Raw genomic sequence first — 24,120 nt, 5'->3', positions numbered from 1 at the left:
CGTGTGTTCATGCTGCTTGCCTAGTACTCCAGTGAAAACATCTTCTAACCCCCCAACAAGCTCTCATCTCCATAGGTGACCAGCTTTGCTTAGTGGGCGAAAGGTGTTCAGTTTAAAGACAACTGACCCCCCCTCTCGCAGATGCCTTCGAGAAAGCAAGTGGAGGTACCAGTTCCCATTTCCAGACATCTGGATTGCTGAGAACTATCTGGGCCCACCAGGAAACACTAAGCACCGCATCTGTTAGTCTTATAAAAACCTGGGGGTCACAGATTTCTTTCCAGAGTGTTATTTCAATCTGCTGTTGTTCCAGAACGGTCCTGCCTCTAAAATCTTTTACTGTCCCTCCCTTCGTTATGATCGATACGTAAACGCATCCATACCGTGCCAGGTCAAGTTCAGCAGATAGCTACTTAAGAACGAAGACCCTAGAGGTGGGTTGAGTCTGGACCGGCTCCTTCTATCTGTCTGAGACTGAAAACAGCATTCGAGTTGAGGGCTGGGGCAAATGGCTTTAGATCCAGCCAGAATTAAAGCATCAGCTGGACAAAGCTTTCTCTTTTCTCCCCCCCTTCACATTCCTAGGATGCTAAAGCCTCTTGAGGATCAGAAACTAAATGATGCTGCCCCTGGGACGGAGATCACTGAGGGTGAAGGAAACAACTCTGATTTAAAAGACCGAAAGACGGTTCCCCCTGTGCTTTTGTGCCATCTTGAGTATCAGAGACAGCTCTCTGCGAGGCGCTGCCTGCCTTGTGTTGCGAAGTCAGCGAGGAGAGCCTGAGAGGGTGGACATGTAGTTCTTCTGACTCACAAGACTTGTCCCGTTCAGTCCGCCCCAGCGTCCGTCCTCTTGAATATTTGGAAGGACTTCTTTCCATCTCTGTGCCCGTAGCAACTGGCGTTACGCTGCTTGTCTTGCTTCTGTCTGTGTCTAGCAATACAGAATTCCCCAGGCCCTAGGATGGGTTTGCCCACAGTATCCCAGGGCCCAGTCACGGAAGTGACGGGATTTGTTCCAGAGAGGAAGCAGGGACCCTTCTTGCTGGGCCTGTACCCTTCCTTTTCTCCTCAGCGCTCAAAGAAAATGATATGCCGTGAGTGTAAAATTAATACACTTACCTAGGGAGTATGAGTTAAGTCTGAGTTTGAGTAGTTTTCTCTTCCTGGGGTTGGTTTTTTTTTTTTTAATCCTTTAGAACAGTTTCCTTGGGCAGTCAGCTCCTGTCTCGGGACACTGCACACGTTACAGACTGGTTACTATTTGGCACGGACTCCGTGACTCTCTAGATGTGTCTGCTGGTTGTATTTTCTTTGGAGTTGAGCTCTAGGCAGAGGGGTATGGCAGTTCCGTTTCCCAAGGCTTTCTGGGCTGTAATGTTTCCTCAACTTTTTATTCTAAACTTTCAAGCAGACGTAGGGGCGCCTGGGTGGCGCAGTCGGTTAAGCGTCAGACTTCAACTCAGGTCACGATCTCGCGGTCCGTGAGTTCGAGCCCCGCGTCGGGCTCTGTGCTGACAGCTCAGAGCCTGCAGCCTGCTTCCGATTCTGGGTCTCCCTCTCTCTCTGCCCCTTCCCTGCTCACGCTCTGTCTCTCTCTGTCTCAAAAATAAATAAAAACATTAAAAAAATGTTTAAATAAAAAAATTTTTTAAAAACTTTCGAGCAGAAGTAGAGAGAATCCTGTAACGGCTCCCAGTGCGCCCATCCCCCAGCTTCCACGATGTCAGCTCACGGCCAGTCTTGTTCCGTCTGTTCTCCTCCCCGCTTATTTCCCTCCAGATCATTTTGGAACGAATCCCAGATCCTGTGTCATTTAATCCATCGTTGTAGGTTTTTTTTTTTTTTTTTAATGCGAAGATTTTAAATGCATTTTTTTTTTAAATGCCAACAACAACAAAAAATAAAAGCTTGGAAAAAAAGAAAGTGTCGCATCTCAGATCGAGTGTTGCCTGTTCTGTCTCTGCTTCTGGATATGTTGACCTTCTCCCCGATGCCTTCTGCCTTTGCAGTGTAAGCCAGCCGGAAACCGCAGCCGGTCTTCCAGTTTAAGTCTTACAGTCGAAAGTGCTTTAGAAAGCTTTGATTTCCTGAACACCTCTGATTTTGACGAGGAGGAGGATGGTGATGAGGTTTGTACTGTTGGAGGAGGCACGGACTCGGTATTTTCAGACACTGAGACGGAGAAAAATAGGTAAGTGTGAAGTCAGCGTCCGCTTACCTCTCTTCTGAACAGTGGTTCTTTGTTACTCTCAGACGGGACCCGTGCACATCTCCAGGAAGAGAAAACTCCCTACACGAATGACCAACTGGCTTTCAATTCCCTCTTATTGGCAAGGGCCATTTTTAAATGTTGTTCACCTCTCTTGTGTTGTCAAAGGGAAAATGAATCACCTTTCTTCGTTGTAAATAAGGGGAAACTTTTGTATGGGCATGTGTTTTGTGCACACCGATATCTCCGGGGGTCGACAACTTGCCCCCAGTGCAATGAATTCCAAATTAACAAAGCGTGCTATGTGTCTGGAGACCTCTTACTGGATGATCCACCTGTACCTGGTTCTCCTCTCTTTGCGTGTCTTATTTCTTATCTCTTCATTTTGTTGTGCTCTGCTTTTTCCACCCCTGTATCTCTTGCTCCCTTTGGCAAAGTTGCTATACGTTAACCTCATCCGTGCACGCGTCAATGTCAGGTTTAAGTCCGGGCACATAATTGCCTCAGAATGTAACAGGGATGACCAATAACCGGTAACGATTTCTTCTGCTTCTGCAGCCCAGCAGGTGGAGAATGAGGCCTTCTCTGGGGAGGGAAGGGAAGAGGAAGGGGGATTGTTGTCACCTTCTCCATCAGCCTTCCGTGTGCGGCCACACCTTGTCTTTGGCACTAGCGTCTGGGGTCTGTTTTGTAACTTGAACGAAGCAAACCAAGCACAGTGGAATTTGCTCACCTTCACTACACACACACACTCACACACTTTCCCAAAGGAAAGGGCAGATTTTCACCATCTTTACTTTTGCCGTGTTATATAAACAGGTTTTCAAGTTACGCCGTCATGAACCTCTCTGTGGGTGATGTTATGTCAGTGTTTTGGGGTTTTCTTGTTCCTGGAGGCTTTCTTCTTCCAAAACCAGGAAGAGAAAAAGTGAGAACTAGAATTTATGCTTTGAGCAAACTGAGGACACGGCAAACAAAAGTTACTAAACGAATGCAATATTTAAGCGATGCCCCTGCATTCTATGCTGAGATTTCTCCAATTTGATCGAATTTGTGAAATGCTGCAAAACCAAAAATCTGTCTCCTCATTACATAATACGTCAGAGTCAGACATCAGTCTAAGCTTCATTCTTCTGGCTCTCAGAAGCATTTTAACAACAAAAACCTCGTAGATTTTGTACGTTTTATAGAACATTGATATTAAATTGACTGAATCGATCAACTTTAGTATATGTCCTCAGTGGTATTAGGGAAAATTGTGAAAATTGTGTGTTTTATTTATTTTTTTATTTTATTTTTTTGAGTTTATTTATTTTGAGACAGACAGAGATAGCACAAGTTGGGGAAGGGCGGAGAGAGAGAGAGAGAAAGAGAATCCCAAGCAGGTTCCGTGTTGCCAGCACAGAGCCCCATGCGGGGCTTGAACTCACGAAACTGAGATCATGACCTGAGCCAAAACCAAGAGTCGGACGCTTAACCAACTGAGCCCCCCAGGCACCCCCATGTGTGAGTATTAAATATGTGTTGATGGCCAGGATGCAGGCACAGTGCTTTCCCCTGGAGGCAGGTGTGCAGTGGAGTAAAGCGTCCAGTGCCTCTTAGCTCAGGTTCACGATCTCTTTAAATCATGGAGGCCGGAGGCCAGGAGCCCGGAAGCCAGCAGCTGCCCGGTCGCTGTCTAGCCATGTGAACAGGACCCCACGGGGAACCCCTCTGCCCTTCAGTCCTCCCAGTGTGAAATGAGACCGCTCTTCCCTCTTTCCCACACAGATTAATTTTAAGAACAAAATTGGATCATAGAGGCAACATATTTATTTGTAAACATAAGTGCCCGTCACGATCCCAGGTTTAGACAGTTCACCAGCGGGGAGTAAACAAGGTGTGAGAGGCAGAACCAAGCTCTGCCTTGGAAGAGTCCAATAAACGCCTTTTAGCCTTTGTCTGGGGTAGAACATCATGCCTCCTGTTGACAGTTTTCCTTTTACCTTCTCTTCTAGCAGCAATTGATCTGAGGCCAAAAAAAAAAAAAAGCCTTGACATTATTTCTTAATGGAATTGCTCTTGGGAAACCACAACTATAGAGGACAATTTAATCCCAGGATATTTGGCAAAGCGCCCCATCCCCAGAGCAAGAAAGTGTAACAGGTGCACCATGAGGGCAGATTCCTTGCTGAGCCTGCTTTACAAATGGTTCAGTGCTGGGCGCAGCTGGGTGGCTCAGTCTGTTAAGCGTCCGACTTCAGCACAGGTCATGATCTCACAGTTCATGGGTTCAAGACCCACGTCAGGCTCTGTGCTGACAGCTCGGAGCCTGGAGCCTGCTTCGGATTCTGCTTTCTCCCTCTCTCTCTGGCCCTTCCCCACTTGTGCTCTCTCTCGCTCTCACTCTCACTCTCTCTCTCTCAAAAATAAATACACATTAAAATTTTTGAAACACTGATTCACTGTGCTTGAGAAGCAAATTCTGGAAGCAGTTTGTTTGTGTGATCTTTTAATACGGCACATTGGTGACTGGGCTGAATCAAGAAGTAGCTTTTGAAAGGTCTCTCGGTTTTCCAAGGCTAGAGACAGCCTCTTTGCGGTAGGTGCTACTTGGGGCCTTCTGGGAGCTTCGTAGGGTTGACCTGGGGTTTCCCCGCTAAAAGAAACCACTAACGTTGCGCTCACCTTCCTGCTTCAGCCCTTACAGGTCGGTACACCCAGAGGCCAGGGGGCACCTGAGCGAGGCGCTGACAGAAGACACAGGAGTCGGGACCAGTGTGGCCGGAAGCCCCCTCCCCCTGACCACAGGAAATGAGAGCCTGGACATCACCATTGTCAGGCACCTTCAGTATTGCACCCAACTCGTTCAGGTGGGCTCGGCGACTGTGTTTGTTTTAGACCCCAGGCTCTTGATGCACCAAGAATGTGTGCTGCCTTTTTTCAGTTTTGCCAGAGAAATGAACATTCAGGAATATGAGAACAAGCCTGCTTCGCTTTGGGCCGACTCGAAAGTTCTGATGGCCCTGGCCATCCTCCCTGAACCCTAGGTTTTCTATCTTGAAACCTAGCTCTCCGCACTCGAACATGCAATAGGTTAGCTCTTGATTTCAAATCATTTGCCAAAAGAGAAGAGTAACGTGACTAAGGGAAAAAAAATTGCATTGTGCCATCTACAAAGGGGTGGACTTCGAAAGCCAGTGTTACAGGGCACACGGTAGTGTGAATATTGTCACTCCACCTGGACGGCTAAAGGCGAAATGGTGCAGGATATAAGCACGGTTTCCCAGATCTTGAATAAGTGCGTATCAGCAGCGAGAAAGAATAGTTCCAGAGGCCATTATCGTTGCCAGGTAGGCGCTCGTTCTGGGACGCCACAGGACTTGTTTGTCTTCTCATTTCAGGCTACTTACCTGTTAAGATTTTGCAACAGTGAAGCGGATATTTTGAAATTCTTTGGTTGCAGGAAGTGCGTTAGCTCCCTTGAACAAAGTGCTCCCCACCTCCTGCCCCAAGCATCTCCTTAAATACTTACTCCTCGCCTGGTTGCTTGTCTTCTCCAGCCTGTTTGCATGTGTGGGGAACAGGATGAGAATGTGAAAGCAAATGGGTAATGGTCTTCAGGGGGATTGGCCAGACAGGAAGGGTGCAGAACGTAAATAAATAATCAATCAATCGTGCTCCTAAGAGCATGGGACCAAGTGGCAGACAAAAGGCAGGGTAAGGAGGAGGGGGGTCCCAGAGAGGCCAGAGGTGGGTTAGTGTGCTTTTTCCATAATGCACTTGTGATGAGATGGAGAATATACTTTTCCTCCGTGAACAAACAACCCCAGAGTCACCTCAGACACTGTGGGAAACTGGTTGGCAATTACGACTCTTACCGCTAGGTTGGCCAACATCCCAGTTGATCTCTTCTGTTGACTGTTGAATTTGCCAGCCATTTACTGACAACCAATCTGGCAGAAGGCGCAGTGGTTTTTTTCTGACCAAAATGGGAAAGGGTTGTTGTTTGCTTATAACTATTCTCTATCCAACCACTTGAATAAGATGGTTTTCACAACTCTTCGCCCTTGCTGAGCCTGATTCTGTGCTGAGCACACTACCTGTTGGCACTGTAGAGGTAAAGTCATTATCGTGTGAGACATAAGAGAATTCTCTTCCATGAAGGAATGAATGTTTTCTCTCAAAGACTAATTGACAAGCAATATTCAGTGCAATGCAGTTCGTGAGTTCGAGCCCTACATCAGGCTCTGTGCTGACAGTGCATGGATCCTGTTTGGGATTCTCTCTCTCTCTCTCTCTGCCCCTCCCCTGTGCACTGTCTGTCTCTCAAAAAATAAATAAACTAAAAAAAATTTAAAAATATTCAGTGCAGTGTTCTTCCCAATACTCAGACCAGACCATGGTCATAAGAAGTCAGTCCCACTGTGGGGAAAATCAGCATCAAAAAAACAGAAGAGGCACACGTACAGAGATGTAAAGGATTAAGGATTAGAAACGTAATTTCTAACCCACACCCACTGCCGCATCGGTGAGTTTACATCTTCATTCGGAATGTAATTGCAAAGAGAAAAAAACAGGCATCCCATGTGGACCATATGTTATGCCTGAAGTCAGTTCACTTCTGCTGTATCTACATATGTGAAAGGCATCAGCACATAATTGCTACACTAGGCTCGGAGATTGGAAATCATATGTGCATAGAATCTACATGGTTTAGACAGGGGAGGATGGCAATACAGGTCAGCTCCCTGTATCCATACCCACCAGGTGACTGGACAGGTCTCTGAGGCACACAGAAAGGTCTAGAACCTTCAGGCAACAAGTGACTTCTGTCCTCTCTCATGCCCTTTACTCTTGTGACCTGCACTCAAATGAAATCAGTTACTATTCATGTGGCCTTGGGCATGCTACTGGACCGCTCTGTGCCTCAGTTTCCCCAGAAGTAAAATGGAACATCAACAGTACCCACCTCCTAGGGTGGTGGTGAGCAATGGCATGAGCTAATACACGGGCTCAGACCAGTGCCTGGTACATAATCAGGACTCGTTAATTAGAATGAGAAAGCCTTGATTATAATCATGATTATTATACCACACGTTCTTCATTTCCAGCTTGAAAACAAGGAAAGAAATCCGTGCTGGGAAAAATGACTACTTGGGAAGGCAATCTTTTTTTATCTGTGTGAGCACACAGATAAGCAGCCTGAATATGCCTTCTAAGTTTCAAAGAGGATTTACAGAGCCTCAACTTGATAATAACCTTGTGGCTCTATTAGTGAAAAAATCCCAGAATCCATACAGGCACGGAAAAAGTTGAGAGGCAACAAAAACACGTGTGATTTCGTCGGGTGTTGTAACTGGCACAGAACGAGGAACGTTCTCCTGCCGGAAAAGAACATGGTGCAGGCGTATTTAGCGTGACGGCCGTGTGAGGAAGGACGGGGTGGGGTCGGGAAACCTCCGCTGACGACAGTGGGCGTGATTGACACGGCGGCTTCTTTGTTTTATCAGCAAATTGTTTTCTCAAGCAAAACCCCATTTGTGGCGAGCAACCTCTTGGAGAAGCTTTCTCGGCAAGTCCAGGTGATGGAGAAACTGTCAGCCGTCAGCGATGAGAACATAGGGAACATCAGTTCTGTCATTGAAGGTAAGCACGTGTGTGCCACACCCCCAGCCTCTCCCTTGCTCCGTGGGGCCGGCAGGAAGGCATGACAGTGGAGGAATGGCCAGTGGCCAGTGCCCAGCAGCGTGGACTGGTGCCATCTCGTTAACACTGCGCCTCAGCCTTCGGAGTCAAACCAGCAGAACACGGTTTTGTCCATGGGGCCAGCCGCCCACCTCCGGAAGTCAGACACCCGTGTCTAAGCAGAACCAGCGTGCGCCTCGCAGGCGGTCTCACGGACTTTTCCTGCCTGCGCGGTTCCATTGGGGGGACAGGCGACCGGGACTGTGCTTGTGCCGTGTTGCTGGTGAAGACACAGCTCCCACAGCAGCTGACTGGCAAAGTCAGGACACTCCCCAGCTGCCCTTGGAAAAGGTAGAAATACGCTGGCAGGCTCTCAGGAAAGTCCCCGGTTCCAAGAGGGTTAGGTGGAGAACTTGACGTGGGGAAGCTGCCTTTGAACTTGCGTGGTCTGGCCACGGAGCTCTTTATAAAGACAGGAGTTTTCGTCTTTGTTCACAGCACACATCCCGTGGAGGTAGTGGGGCGCCAGACTCTTCTCTGGGTCGCTCAGATCCAGCCTAGAAGAGACCTCCCTGTAGGTTCCCGTTTTAGATTTCTGCCTCCCGCATCCAGTCCTCCTGGGAGCCGGTGACCTCGGCAGGTGTCTGAGAGGCGTAAAAGGGGACAGGAAGCCGAGGACGCCAGTGACTCGCGTCCTCCCGGCTCCCAGGCACCTCCTCATGGTCCCAACCGCATGAGGTCACGACCTCACGGTCACTGACCGTGTGCTGCCTACACGGTGCTCTTTGCCATTTCAGCCAGAGAGGCCCCCCCAGGCGGGTGTCACACTCCCCCAGCCCACCTCCTGATGTGTTACGGCCCCTTCAGAAACATCTCCCGAGGGGTGATTCTCTGATCCTATAGCCGGGTTTGCAGGAAAGTTACGGCGGGGGGGGAGATGGTGAGAGCATCTTCTGAGAGGAGGGCTGCTGGGTTTTCTCTCACCGAAAGCAAACAGCTTTGCCTTTGCTGTGTTTTCTTTGCCACCAGGGCTAGATGAGCTCCCGGTCATAAGTTCCCTGCTCTTTAGAAAATCTGCCAACTACAGAGGAATCTCGTAGTTCCAGTTAAAAAACAGTTTTTAGGGGCGCCTGGGTGGCGCAGTTGCTCGAGCAGCCGACTTCAGCTCAAGTCACGATCTCACAGTTCGTGGGTTCGAGCCCCGCGTCGGGCTCCGGGCTGACAGCTCGGAGCCTGTAGCCTGCTTCGGATTCTGTGTCTCCCTCTCTCTCTCTGACCCTCCCCCACTCATGCTCTGTCTCTCTCTCTTTCTCAAAAATAAATAAACATTAAAAAAAATAATTTTAAACCACAGTCTTTAGGGGATGCCTGGCTGGCTCGTTCGGTGGAACAAGGAGACTGTGGTTCTCCAGGTCATGAGTTCAAGCCCCACGTTGGGTGTGGAACCTGCTTAAAAAAAAATTTAGAGGCGCCTGGGTGGCTCAGTCCGTTAAGCATCCAACTCTTGATCTCACAGTTCATGGGATTGAGCCCCATGTCAGGCTCTGTGCTGACAGTGCAGAGCCTGCTTGGGATCCTCTCTCTCTCTGCCCCTCCCCCCCCCCGCACTGTCTCTCAAAATCAGTAAATATTTTTTTATGTAAAAACCATAGTCTTGGGGCGCCTTGGTGGCTCAGTTGGTTAAGCATCTGACTTCAGCTCAGGTTACGATTTCACGGTTCATGGGTTCGAGCCCCGCATCAGGCTCTCTGTTGTCAACACACAGCCTGCTTTGGATCCTCTGTCCCCACCTCTCTCTCTGCCTGTCCGCCGCGCTCTCTCTCTTTCTCTCAACTAAAAAAAAAAAAATTTAAACTTTTAAAAACCACCGTCTTTAAAAGGGGGGGGCGCAGTGAAGCCCGCCCCACCCCCACACAGGCGCATTCTCTTCATCTGCTTCGTTCCAACTGTGTGTTGGGGGTGGGGGTTCTCGTCTTTTCCAGCCATCCCAGAATTTCACAAAAAGCTGTCTTTGCTGTCATTCTGGACGAGGTGCTGCAGCCCGGTGGGGGTCTACCACAGCTCGGCTGACAGAGTGATGAAGCAGCTGGAAGCCAGCTTTGCCAGAACCGTCAACAGAGAATATCCAGGACTCGCAGACCCAGGTACAGGGCAGGGGCGGGGAGGAAGGGGTCCGCCGTTTGGTTTGAGAGCGAGCACTGGCGGGCTGCCCCTCACCACTTCCCCAGCAGCTAGCCCTGGAGAAAAGGCTGACTCTCCGGAGAAGACGTCGTCTGTCCATCGTCTACTCTAAGCAAAGAAAGAGCACGCGCGTGTTCCAACTCAGAATCTCCGCGGTGACTTTTAAAAGCACTGTGCGTCCGTGTTGCTGTTTAGGTGGCTGTATATGTTTTTCATTAAAATGTTACCAACAGGAGCGTGTCCCGTGGTGGAACCACGTGGGAAACAGTTTGGCAATTTCTACTAAAGCTAATCCAGCCATTCCGCTCCTAAATATGTCAAGGGAGATAGATGCTTAGACTCTCAAAAAAGGTTCATAGCACTTTCTTCACAAGAACTGAAAATCAGAAACAACTCAAATGCCCACCAACAAGAAAATAAGTGTGTTGTGTATGTGTGTGTGTATAATGTGTATGTATATAATATTGTATATACGTATATATTGTGTATTTATAGCATCAGTCATACAATAGGCTATTACACAGCAATTTTTAAGAAGAATAAACTGTAAGCAACAATGTAGGTGAATCCCACAAATATTTTATTGAGTGAAAGGAACCAGATACAAACAGTATATACTGTATAATCCCATTTATATGATGTTCAAGAACAGGTAAAGCTGAGTCCTAGTGATAGAAGTCAGATTATCAGTTACCTGTGGTGGGGGTGGGGGGTTCTGAGGGGGGCACTGAGATGGGGGCACGAGTCAACCAGGTGGGGTGCCAGCAGTGTTCTGTTCTTGACCCAACGCAGTTACACAGGTATGTATACGTACGTCCAGTAATCATCCAGCTATTCACTGAGGACTAGCTCGTCTCACGTACTGTGCTCTGCGGTACCCCACGGTACAAAGACAGGTGAACGAATGAGTGCTCGTGGCACTTCAAAGCCTCTTTGTGTTTCTCCTTCCAAACAGTGTTTCGAACACTGGTGTCCCAAATCCTGGACCAGGCTGAGCCTCTGCTCCCCTCCAGCCTCTCTTCGGAGGTCATCACCGTTTTCCAATATTACGGTTACTTCACCAGCCATGGTGTGAGCGACCTAGAGAGCTACTTGAACCAGCTGGCCAAGCAAGGTGGGACGTGTTCTTTCGTTGCACTGTGTGGTGGCTCCATTTGGAGTGAGCTCTGGTCTTTTCAGTCATAGTTTTTAGGGCTGGTAACCATTTCTTCCCCCAAGTCAACAGCTGGGATGAGATCAGCCTTTTCAATGACTTCTGGACCCCTAACAGTAGTGAGCCTCTTGGCAATGAACCAGGGGTGTACCGGGAGGATCCTGATCACCCAGCAAGGATACGACATTGACCGGAAGCTGATTTAATGATGATATTTCTTCACGAATGTATTTGCCGTTTGTGGGATCGAGCCTACAGGCAGTACTGTGTTACGTTGCCCTTTTTGGAGGCACTTTCATAACAGTCCGCAATGGGATTCACGACAAGGCAGATGGGGCGACATGTTGGTCAGGAAAGGAGATGGAAAACCACGTCTCGGGCTGTGTCTCTGGGGAGGGTGCAGAACGGGCACCAGCACAGCGGGGTGGCCTGAAGTTCATGATTGCCTTGCTTCTCGCGTGGTGTCACATGCTGAAAATAAAATAAGCAGCTGCAATGAGAGGAAACCTCTTTGGGGGCGGAGCCAGGCAGCGAGGGGCTGGGTTCTGGCTCCCCAGTCTGTGCTCTGTAAATCCACCCAGACTTCACCGCTGCCGGTGAAAGGGGGTGGGACTGCAGTGTGTTCTTTAGGAGTAGACGGGTTGGCTCAGCACCAGACTTAGCCCTTCCCTCCAGAACGCTGAACCCTGCACTGACAGGTCCGTCACAGAGCTCCCATCCCAGTGAGAAGACGCACTTTCTCCCCCCGACCCGGTGCCTAAGCCAGCCCGAACACAGGAGAGTCTGTGTAGCCCTCATGATGAGTAAATGCTGGTCCAGAGTTCTAGAAGGAGAACCGAGGTGGGAGACCACAGGATCTCACTTGAGGATAGTCTTCCTATCTTCTCTAAGTTTGTCACTGTCTCTAAAGCAGTGTTCTGAGTAAATTTCTCTACTGTTCAAATGACATCAGTAGCAGCTGACATCCCTGAGCCTCCCCCCGACGGTCCCGGGGAAGGCGTACCTACTTACCAGTAGGAGTGGAGGAGGACCGTGGAGAAACCCTAACCCTGTACATGTCTTTTTTTTTTTTCTTCTTCCTTTAAATAAGAAAAAGGCCCTCATTATTTAAAAAAAAAAAAAAAAGACTAGAAAACAAAAAAGTACACCCAACAATATTCAAATCACCCACTATCTTACTTTTAAAATTTAATGTATTTTTAGTTGGATATGCATGGATTTGACATTTCAAAGCTGTGATGACCTATTATAAAGCATTCAGTCCTAGCTTTTATTTGATATTATATCCCATGTTATCCTTTGAAAGTTTTTTTAGTTTTGTAGTATCCCTGCATTTGGGTGCATGCGAATATAGTTGATGACTGTTGAACAGTTAGGTTGTTTTCCATGATTTGTTTGTTCCATTGTTATACATAATACTGTCTCGAGACCTTATGCTGTGGCATTTATTTAAAAAGCAGTGAAATGACCACAACATCCCCAGCAGCAGAAATAGGAAATTAAAGCCAAAAAAAAGAAATCTCAAAAATTCACTAACGTGTCCATTGAATAGTGGATGCTGTCTACTGATGGATCGTGAATTTTAGGTTATCGTTTCCCATCTGTACTGACCAGATACACTCTTATCCTGATGTTTCGGTGACTAATAGATGCCTGCACCGGGTACTTTATGAGGGATCAGAATACATTCCTTGGTCATGGAACATCATCAGTTTGTCCAAATGGGACTCAGAATTTTATTTTTTATCATATCATCTCCATATTCCAGCCAACCAGCTGGATTTCTCCATCCCAGCCCAGGTGCCCGAGTGCAGACAGAGAGAACATCAAGCTGGGGTCACTCGGGGCCAGGGGATTGCCAGACAGGTATGGCTAAAAGATCGGCAACAGAGTCGGCTCTCATCGGGAAGATTTTACTTGTAGTAAACTACAAGTTTACTTGTAGTTCCTTCGCTGTATATTTTTACATTTGACTATTTAATTCATCTAGAAGTTATTTTAGCGGCCGTACAAGATGGAGATCTGCCTTTGCTACTCCCTATTAAGGTTTGCCATTTACCATAATAGAGTTACTAGAATCATGCCCTTTTCTCACTAACTGAAAACATCACCTTCGTCGTATGCTGACTTTGCGTACTTGGGTCTGTTATTACATGTATACTTGAGTCGTATATTTTTAGTGAGTGTGTTACCTTATGATCAGAAAGTGAACTCTGCTTTCATTTCACTCGCTAGTTTCCTTGATTCAGACCCTGCAGTCGCTGAGAGATGAGAAACTGCTCCAGGCCATGAGTGACCTTGCACCCGGCAGCCTCTCAGCCCAGCAGGAAGTACTCGGGACTCTGGCTGTGCTGCTGACTGGCGATGACCAGGAAGCCCGTGAGGCTGTGATGCTGTACTTGACCGCAGCCTCCAGAAACGAGCACTTCAGGGAAAAGGTAAAGCCCCAAACCGCGGACATCAAGCCAGAAGCTTCTTTAATTTTCTATCATTTACTATTAATATTTTGCCAAATGTTTCTTATAAAAAAAATAATTTTCTTCTGCCTATTAATAATACATACCCTGTAACACAATTTAAACTACAAAATATACTGTAAATATTTTAGTGCCCACAAGTCCAGCCCCCAGAGAAAACTGTTAGGGATTTGGTGTGCATTCCTTCTAATGTTCTTCTATGCATATGCTAACGTCTATAATTATTTTTTTCTTTTTTGTTAATAGTTATTTATTTTTGAGAGAGAGACAGAGTGCGAGCAGGGGAGGGGCAGAGAGAGAGGGAGACACAGAATCCGAAGCAGGCTCTAGGCTCCGAGCTGTCAGCACAGAGCCCAACATGGGCTCGAACTCACGGAGTGCAAGATCATGACCTCAGCCGAAGTGGGACGCTTAACCGACTGAGCCACCCAGGCGCCCCTATAATTATTTTTTTTTCTTAAATGAGATCACACTGTTCTGTTGCATAACTGAGTTTTTAAATGTAATAGATCATGGTTATTTTCCTTGTTAGAACATGTTGATCTACTTCATTCTATTTGAGGGGTTAATGTGCGTCTCAGGGTATGGATACTCTATAATTTATTTTCTTGTTCCATACTGATGGGCCTTTGTGGAGATCCCAACTCTGAAAAATATCATGATGAGCATACAGGCACACACCGTTTGTGACTTGGCATCGGTCATCAAACCATTGAGTCAAAGAACAAGAATATTTTTAATTTCGAAAGCCATCACTCCTTTTTGCCAGGGGAGAGGAGGTTGACCCCTCCGTGGCTTTAATTCAGTACCAGCCGGGTGTAACAGGCATTGGCAATTCAAGCACGCAGGGGCCCCGTACAGACAGTGGCTCGGTCCCCTTTATAATCTGAACAGTTGTTCTAAAAATCAGCTCATGCCCACCCTCAGATCAGCTCAGTAAAGTCAAAGTTGGCCCCTTCTTGTCCTGGGAAAGGTCAAATGTTGACAGCTGAGAAGAGCTTAACTTCTCTGAGGTGTCAGCTAAGCTGGGGAATGGTGGGATGTTTGTGTCTCCACAAGACCTTCCATTCTAAGGTCATCTGGGCCCAAGAGCAGGGACTTCATGTTCTTCTTTCCTACAAAGCTCCAGTCTTTTACTGGGATTTGCTCAACAGGCTGTTCTATGGGCCAATCATCCTCACTCTACTGAAGAGAGAGGAGGAAAATTAAAGGTAGCAGCCTATACAGACACAGTCTTCTGTGCGTGGGATCATGGTGCCCTTTGGTCATGACAAGTGCCCTTTGGTCATGACAAGGACCCATGGTCTAGCGTCTCCTTAGATAAAGGCAGCCTGGGGCACCTGGGCGTCTCAGTCAGTTGGGCATCCAACTCTTGATTTCGGCTGAGGTCATGATCTCACGGTCCATAGGATGGAGCCCCCCATCAGACTCTGTGCTAACGGCGTGGACCCTGTGTGGGATTCTCTCCTCCTCTTTCTGCCTCTCCCCCACTCGCTCTCTCAGTTTTACAATAAATAGATAAACATCAAAAATTAAAAAACAACACAGAAAACAGTAGCAACCACAGCAGTTACAACACAGCCCTTCTTTGGCTCTTCTGTATGCGCCTTCTACTTTTAGGGCACATGCCACTGGCCACATGCTCTCTCTTTATTCCAGTTCAGCTCTTATTGTTATGCCCTTGGATTCGTTCTCCATGAAAGAGTGTCCCCTTGTAGATGGCTTAGACGACACACTAGTTAAGAAGCTAGAAACTTAGGTACCACCTAGAAATGTTGGACCCACCGTGCCCAAACCTTGAGTTCTTTCCATTTTTTCTTGTATGAAATAGCAAACGTTGGCACATTAATTCTGTTCTCACATGTGAAGGGCTAAAGCAAATATAAAAATACCTAGGTGAGAGCTGGTGTTTCTATAAATCTTGAACCTTTGAAAACCCGTAGCTACTGAAACTAAAAGTTGTAGGTTGGTTCACTTTTGATGCTTTTTGCTCCCCCACCCCAAACAAGTAGAAGATGTCCATCCTTTCCAGTTGTACCGTTGTGTTGGGATGTTGTTTCTCCAATCATCTGGGACTTGCCAGAGGAGATGCTCGCTGTCCTGTTCAGTGTCAGGGACTCTTGCTTAACAGCACACCTTCTCTTGGCTTCTTAGAACTCCTACCAGTTGTGGGGCACCTGGGTGGCTCAGTCGGTTAAACATCCGACTTCAGTTCCAGTCACGATCTCACGGTTTGTGGGTTTGAGCCCCACGTTGGGCTCTGCGCTGACAGCTCAGAGCCTTGAGCCTGCTTTGGATTCTGTGTCTCCCTTTCTCTCTGCCCCTCCCCTGCTTGTGCTCTGTCTTTCCCTCTCTCTCTCTCTCTCTCTCTCTCTCTCTCTCTCTCTCTCAAGAATAAATAAACATTAAAAAAAATAACTCTTATCGATCCAAATGTCACAGCAGCCACCTCTTCTTGGGCCACTGCTCAAACCCAAGTGAGCAAGATGCTGCTTATGTGTCCTGTGAGATGGTATATCTCTGCAAGGCACAGAGAAGTGCCAGATGCTTTCTCAGGCCGGGGAACAGCGCCCAGTTCCCACTCAAGCCAGCAGAGTTACGGGCTTCATGCACAGGGACAGTGTGGTCCAGAAGTCCCATCTACAGATCCTGTTCCTGGGGCACCTGGGTGGCTCAGCTGGTTAAGCGTTCGACTCTTGGCTTGCGCTCAGGTCATGATCTCACGGTTTGTGGGTTCAAGCCCCGCGTCAGGCTCTGTGCTGACAGCTCAGAGCCTGGAGCCTGCTTCGGATTCTGTGTCTCCCTCTCTGCCCTTCCTCTGCTCGTGGCTTGCGCTCTCTCTCTCTCTCTCTCTCAAAAACGAATAAACATTGAAAAAAAATTTTAAAACAAAACAAAACAAAGATCCCATTACCAGCGGTGGACTGACCGGGCCCATATGCAGCTCTTCATCCCTCTTGAATCAGTTTCATTCAAACATGCCTGAGAGGAAGAACCATTTAAGTTGTTTTTGGCCAGTTAAGCCTTGGAATGTATGCTTTGCACAACGGGTTAAACTTTGGTTAGGTGGTTAAAGCTTGGAAGCTCTTAGGAGGGGTACAGGAGGGAAATGGACGGGGAAAATGGAGAAGCATCATGTGCTACAGTTCATCCACTTTACAGTTTTCACAAGGGCTGGCCCTGGAGGTCAAAAACCAATTGATGATAACTATGCAAAAGCCTAAGTGAAATGGGACATTTAATATGATTATTACTCACAACAGCCAAAAAGTGGAAACAGTCCAAATGTCCATCGGCTGACGAGTGCGCAAAATGTGATCTGTCCCTACAGAGGAATATAATGCAACACACAAGGAATTCTGACTCGTGCTGGAGGAACCTTGAACACATCTGGCTAGTGAAAGTGCAAGACGTAAAAGGCCACATGTTATATGATTCCGTTCCCGCAAAATGTCCAGACTAGGGAAATGCAGAGAGAGAGAGGCAGGAGAATTAGAGGGAGGAGACCAGGGGAATGACTGCCCAAGGGTACAGGATTTCTTTTTAGAGTCATGGAAATGATCTGGTCCCTTTCTCTTAGTACCAACTAAAAATAAACTTTATTACTAAAAAAAAAAAAGGAAAAAGAAAATGATCTGGAATTAGGTAGTGGTGATGTTTTGTGAGTGTATGAAAAACCCCTGGGCCATACACTTTCAAGGGTGAATATTATGGTATGTGAATTATATCTCCATATTTTTTAAGGGTGGGGCTGTTCTTGGGGTGCCTGGGTGACTCAGTCGGTTAAGCGTCCGACTTCGGCTCAGGTCGTGATCTCACGGTCCGTGAGTTCAAGCCCCGCATCGGGCTCTGTGCTGACAGCTCAGAGCCTGGAGCCTGTTTCAGATTCTGTGTCTCCCTCTCTCTCTCTCTGACCCTCCCCTGTTCATGCTCTGTCTCTCTCTGTCTCAAAAATAAATAAACCTTAAAAAGAATTTAAGGGTGGGGCTGTTGTCCAGCACTGAGAAACTAGGCTGTGTCTCATCACAACTGGGAGGGACCACCACAGTGCTAGGTGCCATCCCATGAGCAAACACATCAGCAGGTGTTTGGTTACACTTTCAAGCTCTTTCATCCAGGCACGATGGTGGCACCAGAGTTGATGGGTGCTCACTAAGCGCAGGGTATCATTCTAGGTGCTGTAAGGAATCAAATAAGATTAAAAAACAAAAAATCCAAGAAAGATCTTCATCTTTTAGGGAGCTTCAACAGACATGGAGTCACTGTTGTATCTCCTATAAACAAATACATGAACACGCAGATGTATATGAGAATAACAGTAACGCTACAGCTCTATTTATCGAGGCCTTACTTCATGCTAAGACCGGATTTCAGTCCTTGACATGTGTCACCATGTGGAAGAATCAGAAAGGCCTGTGAGTGGCTTTTGATTCTACTCACTTTGCAGATTGGCAGACTAAGGCACAGGAAGTTAAGTAAAATGCCAGAAGCACGCGTGAGCAAGTTGAGAGAGTAGAAATAGATATAAACACAGGCGTACATATGTGTACATACGTAATGATAATTAGGTCAACGTAAGTCATAGGAAATCAGAAAGACAGTAGAGAGCCGGTCACATAGTGGTTGGTGACGCAGGGCCTGGGTCTTAAACCAGCTTAAAAGATAATTGGGCGGGGGGGGCAGCGCCTGGGTGGCTCAGTCTGATAAGCATCCAACTCTTAATTTTGGCTGAAATCTAACCCGTCCTTCCCGGTCCAGGTCGAGTATCATTTTCGTGCACCGTGTCCTGGCACTTTGGAAGGTGGCTTTCTTCCACGCGATTCACTTAGCGTCTTGCAGCTTCTGTGGAGACACATTCCTTCCCTACAGACCCTTCTGCAATCTTAGCACTTGCGCTAGACCTCAGGGGCTCTTGAATGCTGGAAACGTAACTTTGGACCTTCCAGCTTCATAGTCCACAGAGTCTGTGACCTGATAGAGTAATGGATTGAATTCAGAGACAGTTCTTTTAGTAAACATGAATTGTTATGGATTTTTTTTTCTTTTTTTTTTTTTTTTTTTGTGCTCTGAAGGTCATATGAAATGTCTCGTTTTATCTATAGTTTAGGTCCGGGAGTAAAAGTGATGCCTCTGAAACTGCAAACACATCAAAATGTCCTCACGGGGTTCCTCCCTCTCTTCCAGGCCTTGCTGTATTACTGTGAGGCACTGACAAAGGCAAACCCCCAGCTCCAGAGGGCAGCCTGCCTGGCCCTGAAAAGCTTGCAGGTAAGATCCAGTCTCCGAGGCCCCGGCAGTTCAGCTCTGAGCAAGTCTAGGCCAAGTGCACCCAACAGCTTTCTTCCCCTACTTGGGGGCACCTGTCTTACCTCCTTCACGGTGGGAACTGTGTATTCATTTGGGGGTCTTTTCTTAAAACTTTATTTTAATGTTTATTTCTGAGAGAGAAACAGAGAGTAAGTGGGGGAGGGGCAGAGAGCGAGGGAGACACAGAATCCGAAGCAGGTTCCAGGCTCTGAGCTGTCACCACAGAGCCCGATGCGGGGCTCGAACCTACGAAGCAAACCAACTGCAAGATCATGACCTGAGCCAAGGTCAGACGCTTAATGGATTGAGCCACCCAAGCGCCCTGGGGGTCTTTTCTTTAAATAGTAGCTAAATGTGACTTTGTTTTGTTAGGGTTGATAATTTTCCAAATGAAATAATTATGTGTTTCAGCAGCCCGCAGCCCAGAAATGGATAGCTTATCCCAAAAAAAGAGTTGATAGGATCATTTCACCAATTTTTCTTGTGTACAAGAAAGAACGGGGACAAATAAAATTTGTAAGAAAATACTGAAATTCAATGTGCCAATAAATTCCCAGATGCTTCCCCATGATCTGCTTTAACAAGCAGCTCACCCTTCCTTTTTTTTTTTTTTAATTTTTTTAATGTTTATTCCTTTTTGAGAGATAGAGAGCAAATGGGGGAGGGGCAGAGAGAGACACAGAGGATCTGAAGCAGGCTCCTCGTTAAGAGTGGAGAGCCCAATGGGGATCTCGAACCCACAAACCCCAAGACCACAACCCAAGCTGAAGTTGGACATCAGCTGAGGTTGGACATTGGTGACTGAGCCACCCAGGCACCCCAGCAGCTCACCCATCTTAAGTCTGTCAGGGGGACATGTCACTGAGCAGTGACAGGGCTAAAATGTAAATGAAACAAAGGCTGAGAATTCCCAACATTAGAGACTTTGCCTTTCAGGGTGCCCAGCTGGCTCTGTCAGCGGGGTGTGCAACTAGGAGTCGTGAGTTTGAGCCCCAGGTTGACCGTAGAGATTACTTAAGGAAATTAAAAGGAAGGAAGGAAGGAAGGAAGGAAGAGAAGGAAGGAAGAGAAGGAAAGGGGAAGAGAGGAAGAAAGAAAGAAAGAAAGAAAGAAAGAAAGAAAGAAAGAAAGAAAGAAAGGAAAGAAAGTTTGCCTTTCAGTAAGAAAGATTTAATGTTCAACCTACCTTAAATCATCAAAAATAAGACCAGTCACTTTTGAGAAAAAGATAAAGTCACACCTTCAAACCTTGCTAAAATCTTGGATGGCCGCATGGGACAAGGGGCGGGACCTATAGCCGGATGGGCATGAAGAGAGGGGTTAATACTCTCAAAAGAAGATCTCATGACCTGTGCAGACAAACAGCTCTGGGAAATATAGCCTTCCTTGTCACGTGCTGAAAAATACCTTGTGTGGCCAAGAGAGCCCACAGTGACTGCTGTTTATTTGAGTGGCCTCCTGGTGCCCGTGACATCTCAGAGACGATGGCTGTGACACGGAGCTAATGGAAACAAAGTCACCAGGGTACCGTGAACTGTGTCCGCTTCTGTGGATTTGCACAGTGTGAACGTGACAGTAAAAGCAACGGTTTTAACTCTAGCAGATCTCAAGTCTGAGAGCCCTGATGCCTCCACTGTTCTCTTTTCTTCCAGAAAATACGATCCTTGGTGCTGGACAAAACACCTCTTTTTAAACCATCCCCAGCCTCCCAGCTCCTGAAAGGGGCTCTGGGCAGCATGGTGTGAAAAACAGTGTAGACACGGGGGTTTCATCCACCCAAACCAATCAACTCTAGCTAACCTGTTAGGGAAAACATCATCATCATCATCATCATCATCATTATCATTATTTTATTTTTATCGTTACTATTATTAGTAGTACTTAGTTAATGCTAGCAAGCAGACAGCCACATTTTTCTGTTACCAAACTGGACCCAAATGAGAGATGGAGATCCTCAAACCAAGAGGCCCTCGAAGTTCGGGCCCCTCATCTGTTTCTCTGGGCTAAGAGCCTGTGGTCTGCCCGTGCTGCTCGCTGCCATTGACACCTCTGTCACCGGCACCAGGGCTCTCTGCGCCCGGCTTCCTTCCAGGAGAATCGCCATCTCGCAATCTGGTCCCTCAGCTCGTCAGAACCTCAGCGGAAGCATTTGGGTCTGGCCGCAGGCGTGCCCCACGCGGTGGTGTCCGTGGAAACGCGGTGCTAGGCCCTCCTCTGCCTGCACGCGTCCTCTCCCGGGGGTGGCTGTCATCTTCCCCAGGCCAATGACGCCCCCCGCCCGGGTTTCCAGGCCGGGTCCTCCCTCGCTGGCACGTGCCCCGCTGGCTGCGGGGCGTCCCTGCTGGGAAGTCACCTCCGACGGGCACCCAGCTCGCCCACCTCAGTGGGGGGTGCAGCTCGTCCGTGCCCCTCCCCCACCTCATCCTCACCCCCGACGGCCCCGCCCCGCGGACCCCCCCCCCCTCCAGCAGCCCGCTCTGCCCACCCCCATTGGAGCCGCCTTCCCGCCGGCCTCTGCCCCCGCGGAGTCCACGCCTTCCGTGCGCGCTTTCCGCTGCAGTGAGGCTGCTCTCACTACAGCACGAGTCCTGGGCCCCGGGTAGCTCCGTGGGTCAAGGGTGAGACTCGAGATCTCAGCTCCGGTCGTGATCTCAGGGTTCGTGAGTTCAAGCCCCACATCGGGCTCTGCGCTGACGGCGCGGAGCCCGCTTGGGATTCTCGCTCTCTCCCTCTCTCTCTGCCCCTCCCCTGCTCGCTCTCTAGCTCTCTCAAAATCAATAAATAAAAGCAAAACAAAACACCCCACAAATCCCGCTTCTAAAGCTCTTATGTGGTTCTCCAGGATGCTAAGGATGAAGTTCAAAGCACTTAATGTGGCTTGTAAGGCCCCTCCTTGATTGGGGTCCTGGTAGGAGGTGCTCCCCTCGCCTGGAATGCATTTCCTGCCCCACACCGCCCAACACATGCACACGTGCACACACGCACACACACACACACACACACACACACACACCCCTACCACTTACCCGAATGTGGCTAATTACCCTAAGACACCGCTTCCTCTGTGAAGACTCTCCAGGTCAGACCAGATGACGTTTCCCAGCTCTGTTCTGCCCGAGCACCGTGTCCCCGCCTGTCATTGTCCCACCGTCTGTCTTTCCGCTGGACCGGAAACCCTGGGGGGTCAGGACCGAGCCCCGCTCGCTGCCTGGCCGACTGCCCGGTCCCTGGGGCGCTGATACGTGTGGGATGGACAGACACGAGGGTTCCGACCACCTGTTCTGGCTGTCCTCCCGTTGGGCACACAAGCCAAACACAGAGTCCTTAGCTGAGCACTGGGTTGGAACCAGTGAGGCGCGTGGGAAAGAGCTCGGAGAAGGGGATCCTGTTCTGGAAGGACAGGCTGGCCACTCCCCTTCCAAACGCGCGTTGTTGGAGCTCCTGCAGGTGCGCGGCCCAGGCGCCATCCCGGGAGACGAATCCGGTGCATCTTGGAGGGACGGCGTTGAATGTGTTCCTTTAAAAGAGCCCCTCAGGGGCCGGACGCTCAGCGGGCCGAGGGAACCCTGGGCAAGACAGTACCGCCCCTGTGGCCCCGCCGTGGGTGTCGCAGCACTAACAGCTCTCTCCTCGCAGGCCACCGAAAGCATTAAGATGCTGGTGACTTTGTGTCAGTGCGACACGGAGGAAATCAGAAACGTGGCCTCGGAGACCCTCTTGTCTCTCGGTGAGTTTCGCTTACACGGTTGTTTCCTTATGGTGCTCTCCAAGGGAGCTGGGCCCAGACAGTTCGTGGGCGCCGCGGGAGCGCCTTCCCCCGGGGGGCGCTGCTCACACTCATGCTCACACATGGGACGTCACACACATGGGACATCACACGCGTGCTCGCATGGCATACGTCACTCACACTTACACAGGGGAGGTCACACTCACACAAGGTACATCGCACACTCGCACAGGGCACGTTACACACACACACACACACACACACACACACACTATGAGGAACTGGTGGCTTCCCATCTCCCTCCAATGCCCGGTTCTCACCGCCTGGAGCTGGGGGAGGGCCGCTCTCGGGAGCCCCCCCAGGCCGATCAGCCTGTGCTGTTTGGAGGCCAGGACGTAGACTCGAACCTAAAGCAGAGGCAGTAGTCAGGGATCCAGGGGGGCTGGCGAGCTTGGGCTGGGACTCCGGGGGCCGCGGTTGGCTGAGGCGGCAGGCACGGCAGGCACACCAGTCCCCTCCTCACCCTGCCTCGCAGGTTAGCCTCTGGTTGCCCCGCTGACCTGTGCCCAGCTGAGTCCTGACACCGGAGAAAAGAAGTGTGGTTCTTGAATGCTGGAATAGCCAGATAAACCCCCCTCCCCACTTCACCTTGTAAAGGCACCTGCCTACCAGGTTTCACACCTTTGTTCTTTCGGGGGAGTGCAGGGGGCAGAGAGAGGCTGTTCTGACCTGCATAAAAGATAGAGACAGTTGTTATTTTACTACTGCAACCGCTCTTAATGTGCAAAAACTATGCTTCTAAAAGTCCTCAAATATAATCCGGCTAATAATACTAGTTGGAAAGAAGCCACCCTGGTTTGGCTATAGTCGCTTAATAACATAAGGCAGAATCTCGTGGCATTTATAATCACCGTGCAAATCACATTCGCTGTTGTAGGTGTTCTTTCTTACAGTTACTGGTTTAATGACACTTCCTTCTGCTAATGAATACATCATTTGATCCACAGAAATCCAAGCCAGCACATGTTTGTGTAAAGGATAAAACAGTTATTCCTTGAGTCACCTGGGTGGCTCAGTCAGTTAAGCATCCCACTTCAGCTCAGGTCATGATCTCAGGTTCTTGAGTTCAAGCCCCACGTGGGGCTCTGTGCTGACAGCTCAGAGCCTGGAGCCTGCTTCGGAGTCTGTGTCTCCTCCTCTCTCTGCCCCTCCCCTGCTCATGCTCTGTCTCTCTGTCTCTCAATAATAAACGTTAACAAAAATTTTAAAACAAATTTGGGTAAGGGGCACCTGGGTGCTGAGGGCGCCTCAGCTGGCTGAGCATCCGACTTTGGCTCAGGTCATGATCTCGCGGTTCGTGGGTTTGAGCCCCACATCAGGCTCAGTGCTGACAGCT

The 24,120-nt window shown here is 48.7% G+C and overlaps 1 protein-coding gene across 8 annotated transcripts in view; it reads left to right on the top strand.

The window, feature by feature from the left end:
- The window catches only part of RIPOR2 (RHO family interacting cell polarization regulator 2), a 229,036-nt gene that overhangs the window by 199,854 nt on the left and 5,062 nt on the right, over nt 1-24,120 (top strand). For 5 of the 8 annotated variants that reach the window (XM_027040427.2, XM_027040430.2, XM_053223213.1 and 2 more), the window contains 8 exons: nt 2,013-2,194; nt 4,893-5,064; nt 7,705-7,840; nt 9,862-10,023; nt 11,016-11,174; nt 13,449-13,651; nt 18,875-18,958; nt 22,634-22,724. In XM_027040427.2, the coding sequence (XP_026896228.1) occupies nt 2,013-2,194; nt 4,893-5,064; nt 7,705-7,840; nt 9,862-10,023; nt 11,016-11,174; nt 13,449-13,651; nt 18,875-18,958; nt 22,634-22,724 (1,189 nt within the window). Of the gene's footprint in view, nt 1-585; nt 1,991-2,012; nt 2,195-4,892; nt 5,065-7,704; nt 7,841-9,861; nt 10,024-11,015; nt 11,175-13,448; nt 13,652-18,874; nt 18,959-22,633; nt 22,725-24,120 lie in introns of those variants that run through there. The other 3 variants (XM_053223211.1, XM_027040431.2, XM_053223214.1) reach the window with 3 other exon arrangements.

Source organism: Acinonyx jubatus, chromosome B2 (assembly GCF_027475565.1).
Source record: "Acinonyx jubatus isolate Ajub_Pintada_27869175 chromosome B2, VMU_Ajub_asm_v1.0, whole genome shotgun sequence".
NCBI classification, from domain to species: Eukaryota; Metazoa; Chordata; class Mammalia; order Carnivora; family Felidae; genus Acinonyx; species Acinonyx jubatus.
Note: the sequence above shows the minus strand (reverse complement) of the source record. Positions and strands in the feature narration are given on the sequence as shown.